The 12328-nt window shown below is 40.8% G+C and overlaps 1 protein-coding gene across 1 annotated transcript in view; it reads right to left on the reverse strand.

The window, feature by feature from the left end:
- Positions 1 to 548: 548 nt before the first annotated feature.
- Positions 549 to 12328, reverse strand: part of LOC145393870 (glutamate receptor 1-like) — a 45357-nt gene continuing 33577 nt past the window's right edge. The window contains exons 8-11 of the mRNA XM_080267936.1: positions 10669 to 10913; positions 9880 to 9968; positions 7160 to 7314; positions 549 to 629 (exon numbers count right to left, since the gene is read on the reverse strand). Coding sequence (XP_080124062.1) covers positions 549 to 629; positions 7160 to 7314; positions 9880 to 9968; positions 10669 to 10913 — 570 coding nt within the window. The remainder of the gene's footprint in view (positions 630 to 7159; positions 7315 to 9879; positions 9969 to 10668; positions 10914 to 12328) is intronic.

Below are 12328 nucleotides of genomic sequence, written 5' to 3' on the forward strand. Positions count from 1 at the left end.
GAGACTCATAGTAAAGGGGTTCACCACTCCACTAAGATCTTTTCCCTAAATTGAATAAAATCCTTCGGTAGCAGTATAAATGGAAGTCATCTATGAAAGGGGCTTTTAGTAACTATTTCTAACATTTTCAGAACAAGACGACTTACTATCTATCTATCTTTCTAACCAGACGCCTTAATCCTCCACAGTGTGGCCATAAACGAATCACCTCCATGTCACCCTTGACTCCATTATCAGGCAGCCCTACCTCCAACTCACCCCTTCCTCAGTCATACAACTTCCCGCCCCACCCCGCCACCTCATCTTCGGTCTGTTCCTCTTGTTTTATTCAGAGAGTCTGTTCACAGAATTTTATAGAGCTGCCAAGAATGGGCCATCCAGCCTTCTGCAGTTTTCCTCCTTTCCTATATTCTTATATTCCAATGTTTTACTCACTATTCTCCATCAATGATGTTACGAAGTCAGCTTCATCATCAGAATGCAGTGAAGTCAAATGTCCTCCTCTTACCACACAGTGTATAGTGGCTTCTGCATAAGTGGCTACTTGGTTATAAGGGACTCTGTGGACAGCCAGTTTCACTCCTCTGTAACGCAGCAGGAAGCGCAGAGGACGAGGAGTAGATGGGGAACTGGCGGAAGAAGACATAGGTTTACTAGTGTTATACTCGTATAACTGATCCACTGCAGACCCGAACCTTTTCGGAGGGAGAGTGACACAAGAATTAACCCTTCCTCATTCTCCCTTAGTAAGGGGTGTCTGAAAGGAGAATGGAGCTTGTGAATGTCGATGCTTCATATATATATATATATATATATATATATATATAGATAGATAGATATAGATATAGATATATATATATATATATATATATATATATATATATATATATATATATATATATATATATATATATATATATATATATATATATATATATATATTGTTACATAGCCTATGATTTCATCATCCTTTGTGTAATTCTAACGTACAGTGTGCTGCCTGTTTGATCACGAGCGTGTTCTGCCACAGTTCCCCCCTTCTACCGTTATAGTAGAGTAAGTCGTCCTTTCTGTTATTCAGTGCAGGATTGTCAGCTCTTTGTCCCCTAGGCTTCATTTGCGCGTCCTTCTTACAAGTTGTATCAAGCTCTGCTAGCCCCTATATAATAAGCTCAGTCTCTGCATCATTGCCACTTACAGATCTACTCCTCATTTCGTTCACATCTCTGTCCTCCCCTGTACAGTTATTATTGAGTGCTCAAGAAATCTCCAATCATCTAGCAGCTGTGTGTAATTTGAGTATAAGTGTTATTGCATTTTTTTCTTGTACTGTGTAGCATAAGGTTATTCTTAGGCCTAGTGAGGTTTTTGATTAATGTTAGGTTTTATGTCAGTCATTTTTGATAATAGTTTGTGTCTGTAATAATTTATCTGGCATTCACTGAGTATTATCTGGTATCTCATTTTATCAGGGCTGACTTAGATAAATTTACTCTTGCTAATTTCGTGTTAATCGAGGCTATTCCAGTTAACCATATGTTTAACCTGTTTATTTGCCATTACATTATCCTTATGAGTCCTGAATGTTTTGTTGTTAGTTTGAGCATTAAACTTTAACTTGTAATTTTACCTAACTCTTTTGTTTTGAACCTGGAACTTTACGGGACAGTAGTGACTCTTAGTATTCTCACTTAAAGTGTACGTTATCTTTCTCTGTTCCGTAACATAAATTTGGCGACCTCTTATCAGGATATTCAGGATATTATCATAAGGATATTGCTCGATATTTTGTGACTGTTACTTATTAATTATGTCTACTATTACTACACTTGATGAAGTCAAAGATTTTTTGTCAAATGTGCAAACAGTGTGTGATGTAGAAAACAGAACAAAGAATGAACTTAAGCTTGTTGCTCAACAATTGGGAATTGCTGTTCGCTCTCATCATTCTAAAGATCAAATTGTTGACATGATTAATGAAAGCTTGTTTAATGTAACTCCTCGAAATAAGCAAACGCAGATTGAATTAGCTAAGTTACAACTAGCCCTGCAGGAGTCTCGTGCTAAGGAGGCTGAATTTCAGGCCCGTTCTAAAGAGGCTGAGGCACAAGTTGAACTTGCTAGGATTCAGGCAGACCATGAGTATCGCATGAAACAAGGTGGAACTGGATCATCTAGCTCTGATGATTTTGATGTGGCTAAAAATGTTAAACTTGTCCCTCCTTTTAATGAATCTGATTTAACAAAGTATTTTCAGTTGTTTGAGAGGGTAGCTACAGGTTTTAATTGGCCCAAACAGAATTGGCCAGTACTCCTTCAAACTGTTCTCACCGGTAAAGCTCAAGTAACTTATGCATCTTTGCCTCAGGATCAATCTGATAATTATGATGTAGTTAAGAGCTTGATTCTTAAGGCCTATGAGCTTGTTCCTGAAGCCTATAGAGTAAAATTTAGGACAACTTACAAGCAAGATAAGCAATCCCATGTTGAGTATGCAAAAATCAAAGAAGATTTGTTAGAGCAGTGGTTAAATTCTAAGAATGTGGATTCTGATTTTGACAAATTTAAGCAGATGATTTTGCTGGAGGACTTCAAAAGGTGTATTAGTAAAGATGTAAGCCTATATCTTGATGAGAGAAGAATAGATAATTTGTCTGATGCTGCAGTTTTAGCTGATGAATATGTTCTCACTCACAAGAGATATTCTAAAGAAAAAGGGAAAGCTGAGAGTAAGTACGTTGCCTCTACTCAGAGTACAGGTAACAGGAAAGAGAATAAGGATTATGTTTCTCAGGAAGTAAATAACAGCTCCACCTCTAGATTTCAGAAAAGTAAATGTACTTATTGTAGTAAGCTTGGTCATACTACGGAGAAATGTTTCAGGAGACAGCGTGATGTGAACAAAAAGGAGTCTTTAAATATTCAGTCAATTGGTCTAGTGTCCACTTTTGAGAGTTCCCAGAATTCTTTAACTGAGTTAACTGAACCTGCTTTGAGGGGTAACTTAAATTCTCATGATGGAGCTCCTCTTTTGAGCAGTAACGTGGGTGACACTCTCAAGAGTTCATGTGCTAATTTCCTGTCTGATGGTTTTGTCAGTCCTCTGGACAGTAATGACAGGAAATCAGTTCAAATATATCGTGATACAGGTGCTTGCCAATCCCTTATGCTGACCAGTGTTCTAGGCTCTAATGTTAATTCCTCTGATGAAACTGTAATCTTACAAGGTGTAGGGAATAATTACTTCTCTGTCCCTTTGTGCAGAGTGAATTTAGAGTCTGGTTTTGTTAATGGTTCCGTTATGGTTGGGTTGGTTGAGACACTCCCAATGTCAGGTGTAACTTTCTTACTTGGAAATGATATTGGTGGAAGTCAAGTGTGTCCAGCTCCTCAGTTGTCTAGTGAGCCAGTGGCTGCGACCCAGGATTGTGATGTCCCTGATGTGTTCCCTGCATGTGCTGTCACTAGGGCTAAGTCTAAAGTTACTGGTGATTTAGAGGATAATGATGATGATGATGTTATCCTAGCTGACACTTTTCTTGCTAATTTGGACCACTCACCAGATGAGGCAGTACCCCGTAGTGTTGATAATTTGTCTCGTCAAGAGTTGGTTGAGTTGCAGGTTGCTGACCCTGAGTTGAAAGGTCTAGCTAACTCTGCTTACAGTGAAGAAGAGTCAGCCGGTGCTTCTACTTGTTATTATGTAAAGTCAGGAGTACTTATGAGGAAGTGGAGACCCCCAACAGCATCAGCCGACTGTGAATGGGAGGTTGTACATCCAGTTGTCATCCCTCGTGTTTGTAGGCAGGATATCATTAGAGTGGCTCATGATTCCAGTTTGGCAGGACACCTTGGAGTGAGGAAGACTGTGGCACGCATTTTGAAACACTTCTACTGGCCAGGTATCTTCAGGGATGTTTCCTGGTATTGTAAGTCTTGTCACACCTGTCAAGTTGTGGGGAAGTGTAATCAGACCGAAAAGGTTGCACCTCTAGTTCCCATTCCTCCTTTTGAGGCACCTTTCACCCGTGTGTTGGTGGATATTGTGGGCCCTCTTCCTAAGACTTCTTCAGGATTTTCTTATGTGTTGACCATGATTGATATGGCTACTCGTTATCCTGAAGCCATTCCACTTAGAAATATCTCAGCAAAGAACGTAGTTAAGGAAATGCTAGGGTTCTTCACAAAGTTTGGTCTGCCCAAGGAGGTACAGTCTGACCGGGGAAGTAATTTCATGTCAAACGTTTTCAAGCAGTCTCTGAAAGAGTTGGGCATCACCCAGATCACGTCTTCAGCTTACCATCCCCAGACCCAAGGAGCGTTGGAGAGATATCATCAAACACTCAAATCGATGCTCAAGAAATACTGTTTGGAACATCAGAAAGACTGGGACAAAGGTCTTCCATTTGTTGTATTTGCCGCAAGAGAATCTCCAAATGAATCACTGGGCTTCTCACCCTTTGAACTACTGTTTGGCCATGAAGTAAGAGGACCCCTTAAGTTACTCAAGGAATGCTGGCTGTCGGAGGAAGATGACGTCAACCTGCTGGAGTATGTGATGAAGTTCAAAGAACGGCTGTCCACTGCTTTACAGCTGGCGAGAGAGAATTTAGGAGCTGCTCAGGAGAAGATGAAGACTTGGTATGATAAGAAGTCCAGGTTACGCCACTTTCAGCCAGGAGATCAGGTTTGATTCTGCTACCAGTTCATGGGCAACCTCTTCAAGCCAAGTTTAGTGGTCCTTATTTCGTGGAGAAGAAACTCAGTGATGTCAACTATGTCATCGCCACACCAGATCGTAGAAAGAGCAAGCAACTATGTCACATCAACATGCTAAAGTTATATCACAGGCGGGACGAAAATAATCCAGTCTGCACTGTAGCTGTTCCACCCGAGTCTGCAAGTGAAGCTCTCCCATGCAGTATGAGCCTGAGTGATAGTTTGGGGAAGAATCCTGATATCATGAATGATCTCCAGACTAAGCTTTCTCATCTACCTCCCGAGGAAAGGCAGGAGTTTTCGGCATTACTGCAGGAGTACCCGTAAGTGTTCCGTGCCACTCCAGGAAGAACTACTGTGTTGATGCATGATGTCGAGGTTGGAGACGCTAAGCCAATTAAACTGCCTCCTTACCGTGTGAACCCAGTGAAAGTTCCTCTCATCCAGGAGGAGCTTGGCTACCTGTTGGACCACAAGATGATTGAGCCCTGTCAGAGCGAGTGGAGTTCTCCTGTCACTCTAGTCCCTAAGCTAGGTGGGTCACAGAGGCTTTGCATCGACTACAGACGTGTTAATCAGATAACTAAAACAGACACTTACCCTCTCCCTCGTGTGGAAGATTGCCTAGACAAGATCGGAAAGGCTAGGTACATAAGTAAGTTTGATTTGTTAAAGGGATACTGGCAAGTACCTATGACTGAACGTGCTAGGGAGATCTCATGTTTTGTAACATTAGGAAAGACTTTTGCATGTTCTGTAATGCCATATACAGATTGTTTTAGAGTAATAAGAAATTTCCTTTGTAAATTTCTTTGTCTTTGTGGGGAGGTGTTACATAGCCTATGATTTCATCATCCTTTGTGTAATTCTAACGTACAGTGTGCTGCCTGTTTGATCACGAGCGTGTTCTGCCACAGTTCCCCCCTTCTACCGTTATAGTAGAGTAAGTCGTCCTTTCTGTTATTCAGTGCAGGATTGTCAGCTCTTTGTCCCCTAGGCTTCATTTGCGCGTCCTTCTTACAAGTTGTATCAAGCTCTGCTGGCCCCTATATAATGAGCTCAGTCTCTGCATCATTGCCACTTAGATCTACTCCTCATTTCGTTCACATCTCTGTCCTCCCCTGTACAGTTATTATTGAGTGCTCAAGAAATCTCCAATCATCTAGCAGCTGTGTGTAATTTGAGTATAAGTGTTATTGCATTTTTTTCTTGTACTGTGTAGCATAAGGTTATTTCTTAGGCCTAGTGAGGTTTTTGATTAATGTTAGGTTTTATGTCAGTCATTTTTGATAATAGTTTGTATCTGTAATAATTTATCTGGCATTCACTGAGTATTATCTGGTATCTCATTTTATCAGGGCTGACTTAGATAAATTTACTCTTGCTAATTTCGTGTTAATAGAGGCTATTGCAGTTAACCATATATTTAACCTGTTTATTTGCCATTACATTATCCTTATGAGTCCTGAATGTTTTGTTGTTAATTTGAGCATTAAACTTTAACTTGTAATTTTATCTAACTCTTTTGTTTTGAACCTGGAACTTTACGGGACAGTAGTGACTCTTAGTATTCTCACTTAAAGTGTACGTTATCTTTCTCTGTTCCGTAACAATATATATATATATATATATATATTTATATATTCACCTTCAGAAAGTGCCTCTTTTGTGGGAAGCCATTATGAGAAGCTTAAAAAGCTTCTACGTATTCATTACTTTCAGTAAAACAACCACGGAAGAACTGAAAAAAAAAAAAAATCCATACTGGTCCCTTATTCTTTCACTCACGTATCCACAACACTAATGGACAAAAAAATTAACATAAGCTCTTGAACATTACATCCTTTTCCTCAGTCTCCTTCTCTGACACTCAATTTGTCCACATTAAATAACTAAAAAATGCCTTTCATGTTGTTTGCTGCGTATTAGGCTAAACTGTCAGTTTCCCCTAACTTACAGTCCCAGTTGTGAGCAAAAATGTTGTACTACTCTTAAACATATCTATGACATATGAGTAGCTATAGCTGTATTATTAAAACCTGCGGGGTGAAGGGTACGGAAAAGTCCTCACTGTACTATAACATTTTCTTATGCAACTGGCAAAGGCAGAACTTGCATGACTTCTTGACATTATATATGACTGCATTATGTAATATGAAATGCAGGCTAATGCAGGGTTGGGGCTTTAAGCAAGGCTACCGTAGTCCAAGGCATTTACGGGCACATGACCAGCATACTCCCCTTCATTGAAAAGCCTTCAGTCAAATCTTGGAGACTGAACCTATGCTAGGTTGTCACCCTGATTGTAATGGTCTAACACACCACCTGGCACCTTAAAAATCAGAAACATCCCCTCACTGACTCTCATTTTCTTAGGGTATGCATACACCCTCACCCGCTCATTTTTAACAAGTAGCTAAAACTCATTGCCATTACTTACCTTGGCTCGGCTGGCGTCCATTTTCGATTTGTAGCAAAACTCTATGATGGCCACGACCATTGACAGTGCCAGGCCTCCAGTCAGGATGTAGAAGATGCCTGCTATTTTGCTCAGAGTCAAGGTGCTGTTGTGGGTATACTGTGATAAAGAAAGGCCTTTCAGTTTTACACACACACACACACACACACACACACACACACACACACACAAAGAGAGAGAGAGAGAGAGCACCATGAAGCACAGAACAAGCACGTTCGTCAATCATGTGACCTGCACTTTGTCGTGAAACATCGAAAGTCGGGTAAAGAAATTGGAGTTGTGAGCAAAAGAAAGTGTGGGATGGATTGGAAGTTAGATGGGCAACAGAGCTGAGGAAGGAAAAGTATAGCCTGTGGAAATGGGTGTTGTAGAATTAGTGGTACTGCTGCAGTCAAATTAGATTTTAAAATATCCTCCAAAAATGAATGTTAGAGGGGTATGGAAATGTGCACAGTGAGCAAGGGAATGGGAATGATGATCTAGAAATTTGGTGGACAAAACATGCTTACAACATTAATTTTTCTTTAATTCTTCTCATTCTGTTTCCAATAAGACCTGACGTAATAGTTTCTCTGACAGTGTTTAGCAGAGCACATGACAACTCTACACACATTACTGTAAGCGGGTATGACCCATAGTCTGTGCCAGTTTGGGATACTGGGAAGAATACTAACTGACTATCGGTTACGTGAACGTATCACGGAAGATATTTCTTGCAAAGTCACAGTCTTTTCTGGAATACAACCTTGGGAATACTCGGTCACATAAGGGGAAAAAGTCGTCAATAACCACAACAACACCAAGGGAATCCTGGACACATTTAAACAAAAAATCACCACCACAAAATTAAACCTGAAGGGAGAACTTACCTGCCTAACAAATCTTCTCTATAACAACCATAACAACAACAACATAAATTATCTTTGTAACCTTGTCAGACAAACACTGATACAACCTTTCTGAGCCAGGCAGACGAAGTCGATGGTCATCATTTTTGTACGAAATGTATCTGTATATGTCTGTGTCGAAAACTCAAATCCCAGAAAGTATTGGTTGCAGAGGGAAAAGTTATTAATAAAAGTTGTTTAGAGTCACAACCTGAGGTCACATGTCACTCAGCCAGCATAGATACACAATAGTCAAGCTTTCATCTAACAGTATTATTACAGTCTACCTGGCTCACAGATGACGGGTAGTCTTGTCTTCACTGAAGTTCTTCGGTATGAAAAGTACCCTCAACTAAATAAAAGCTGCTGGTGGTGGCACGAAAATAACAATGTCCTAGCACTGAAGGGGTTGAGAGATGAAGCCAAACATGAAGATAGCAGGGATATAACATCAATACATATACTGTACACACATATACATATACACACATACTTTTGTATATGAATATACTGTACATACAAACAATTGTGTGTATATATATATATATATATATATATATATATACACACACACGCGGGAGTTGTTGTATGCTGATGATTTGGTGTTGATTGCAGAGAACGAAAGGGAGGCGAAGGAAAGATTTAGGAAGTGGAGAGATGGTATGGGGCACAAGGGTTTAAGGGTAAATGCAGATAAAACAAAAGTGATGATATCTAGGGTTGGTGGCGGTACTGTCAAAGACGAGGGAGATTGGCCATGTGCAGTGTGCCACAAGGGCGTGAGAAGTAATTCCATCTTGTGCGATGCTTGTGATAAATGGGTGCATAAGAGATGTAGTGGTATTCTGCGAGATAATGCTGATTTTTATTTGTACGGCGTGTCGGGGAGAGCAGGTGGAGATTGTCAGACGTGAAAGGATTGAACTTGCTGGTGAATCTCTTGAGTGTGTGGAAGAGTTTTGTTATTTGGGAGTCATGTTGTGTGCTGGAGGTGGCGCTGGAGCTAGCTCTGTTGCTAGGGTGAGAAGTGGTTGGAAGAAGTTCAGGGAGCTCTTGCCTCTCCTGACATTAAGAGGACTCTCCCTACGTGCTACGGGGTCTTTGTATGCAGCATGTGTTAGGAGTGTAATGCTGTATGGTAGTGAGACCTGGGCAGTGAAGGAAGAAGATATTCGCCGGCTCAGACGTACAGAAATGACAATGATTAGGTGGATGTGCAGTGCGTCCCTGCGTCCAAGGCCTGGAGGGGCTGGGTTTACGATGGAAGAGTTGAGAGGTAGGATGGGACTGGAGTGTATTGGTGTTGTGATGAGGAGAGGTAGATTGAGATGGTTTGGACATGTGGAGAGGATGGGGGATGATAATTGGGTGAGGAAGATGAGAAGTGTTAATACTGGGGGTGGGGTTATGAGGGGTAGACCGAGAAAGACATGGAACGAGGTCATTAAGAGTGACCTCAGGGTTAAGGGACTGAACAGGGAGACTGCAATGGATCGTGCAGCATGGAAAGCCGCCATTAGGTGATCAAGGCCGACGCATGCAAGCATGTTGGAGCCTTTAAAAACGAAAACGAAAACGAAAACGAACCTGGTACATAAGAAATTATACCGGTAGGGCAACTCTTGCACATGATTGTAATGCGTTTTTAAGCCTAAAATCACCATTTTGACAGATTTCAAACAGAAAAGTTTTCAAGGGATACTACTACTACTACTACTATTAATTATAATAACTGCCATACCACTACAATTATTACTGCAAACAGGGGGGTGCTAACCTGCGTATCTTTGCCACATTCCGAATTATCGAACCACCACTTGTTTTTTAGTCTGAGTAGGTCTCCACTCTCCTTCAGGCTCAGTATTGCCAAATTGAGGCTTTCCCTGTGGACAGTAGGTAAAGGGGATGATTAGAACAGAATAGTAAGAGTGGGGATGAGAATGAAAGAAAAGGAAAGAGTGACGTGGGTAGGGGATGGAGAATCTGGTAACTTGTGTGTGTGTGGGGGAGGGGGGCACATGCGTGCAACATAAAAAAATACTATATAGGATCCCACACCACAATAATTGTATTGTAAAAGGACAGAAATCTCCGCCTAGCTAAAGCAATTTATCGACAGCTCATCTTCATCCCAGTACAACATCCTTATTACACACGTGCTTTGCTCTGAAATACATAAGACCCGTTAGGCTTCATTCGGCTGTAGGCAAATACGCCATGACACCAGCGATACCCCCTCACCCAGCCCCAATTTCACGACCATAGTAAATTCGGCGCCTGTGCATGAGTGAGATAGGTCTGAGGCATTCCATATGGAGACTTAGGTAAGTCTGTCGCCTTAAGTACTTCTGTGTACCCAGGTCCAGGTTAAGTCCGATTTTTCATAGTGTAGTAGGGGAGTGTTCATTTTACTCTTCATACCTATCCAGCCTAGGAGAGACTTTTCGAGCTGGAAGTGTCAGACACATCCCCCAATAACCAGTTCTGTATCAGAGATCTTCCCCATGCAAGACTATAGCAAAATTATGTTCCTGAGCTGAACAGGTCAAACAACATTCTAGCTATGACATTTTCCGTACTCACTTAAGCGGTGAGTGTGGAGGGGTGGCCACGCCGTACCCATTGGAGTTTAGGTTATGTCCAATCTTCATGGTGTCGCAGGGATGCTGTCCGTTGATGTAGTCATTCTTAACATTCTCCAGCAGAAAGGCGTACTTGCCCTTCGACGTTCGTACCCGCTCGATGCCCTCCTCGTACGTGGAAGTGAACACATGCTTACGGGACGACATGAACTCCCACATTCGACTGTACACACTTATCTTGGAATTCTGCAAAAAGAAAAAAAAGTGAAAAAATAATAATAAAGTAGTGGTGGCAATAACAAAATACTGATATAATCGGACCTCAAGAAGACAAAAAAGTCATAACACAGAGGCAATTAAATACTTTGGTAACAGCAAGAACAGTACTGAAAGATAGAGTATTCATGAACCGTAATCGTACTGTGATAGGTACAGTACAATACGCTGATCCCCTCACAGTGCATGGAGGAGAACAGATTCTTGCAGGAAGACATATGAACTTTTATGGAACTGTAAACACTAATCTCGGAACGCTGAAAAACAATAAAATGGACTGGTGGTAGGAAGGATGCATAATAAGAGGTGTAAATCATAAATGAAGTTGAGGAAATGAGAATTTGGGACGTATTCGTGAACGAAAAAGAGAAACCCAGCAAAATTTGAGAGAGAGCGAGAGAGCAAGAGAGCGAGAGAGAGAGAGAGAGAGAGAGAGAGAGAGAGATGAGGGAAGCAGAAATGGTAGAAGACATAAATAACATTAAATGGGGAGTGGAGATGCTGCCATTTTTTGTCTATTTTTCCTTTTTTTTTTTCTAACTCAGGTTTTTATACAACTGCATATATACGCTGGTTGATTTATATGCCGTATATCTAAACGGTATATCAGCAGTGCAAAAGCTTTCTATAAAACAGTCGTCATTGTCCACGCCACCACCATCATCAAAATCACCACGACAACAATCACCACCATAGCCATCACCACCATACCCATCACCACCAAAGCATAACCACCATCTACAGTAATCGATATGTCCACCAATCCACCCCGAAGTGCTGCTGGAACCTCTTTTTTCCCTTCAATCCGATTCGATTTCATTTGTTAAAAATGATCTCGTACCAATGAGGTTGATGAAGGCTATGCTTAACCCTTCCTGTTCGAAATGTCTGGAAAAAAAAAAAATCTGGTAGCAGCAAGCAAAATGGAAAAGATGTCAATGGTTCTTTTAACATGACCCTGATTTTTGTTTTGTTGCAGTACTTCACTTAACTCGGTGGCAGAATGTTACAATATTGTGACTCCTTAACCTTTCCACAGCACTTCTTCATGACTAGCATCATATTCTAATGATATTCTCTTGTAAATATTCAGTTTTGAAGGTAGAGAGAAGGCAGTTTTAGGCCAACTTTGAGTAAAGAATGAATATTGAAAAAGACACCCCTTCAATTCGATGACATGCTGTTCATTGAAATCTGTGTAGGACAGTTCAAAGGACAACGAGCGGTTAAGAAAATAATCAAGAGAAAACAAATTATTACCAGAGTGGGTGGTATTGTAACCCTTGTCAATTTTTAGATATCTGTAATTACAATAACCAGGATATACATATATATAGAACCTAAACCTAAAAAATGAACACAGTGTATCACTCTGTACATCACAG

Source organism: Coenobita brevimanus, chromosome 1 (genome assembly GCF_032717465.1).
Source record: "Coenobita brevimanus isolate Jiangsu-jjx chromosome 1, ASM3271746v2, whole genome shotgun sequence".
Classification (NCBI taxonomy): Eukaryota; Metazoa; Arthropoda; class Malacostraca; order Decapoda; family Coenobitidae; genus Coenobita; species Coenobita brevimanus.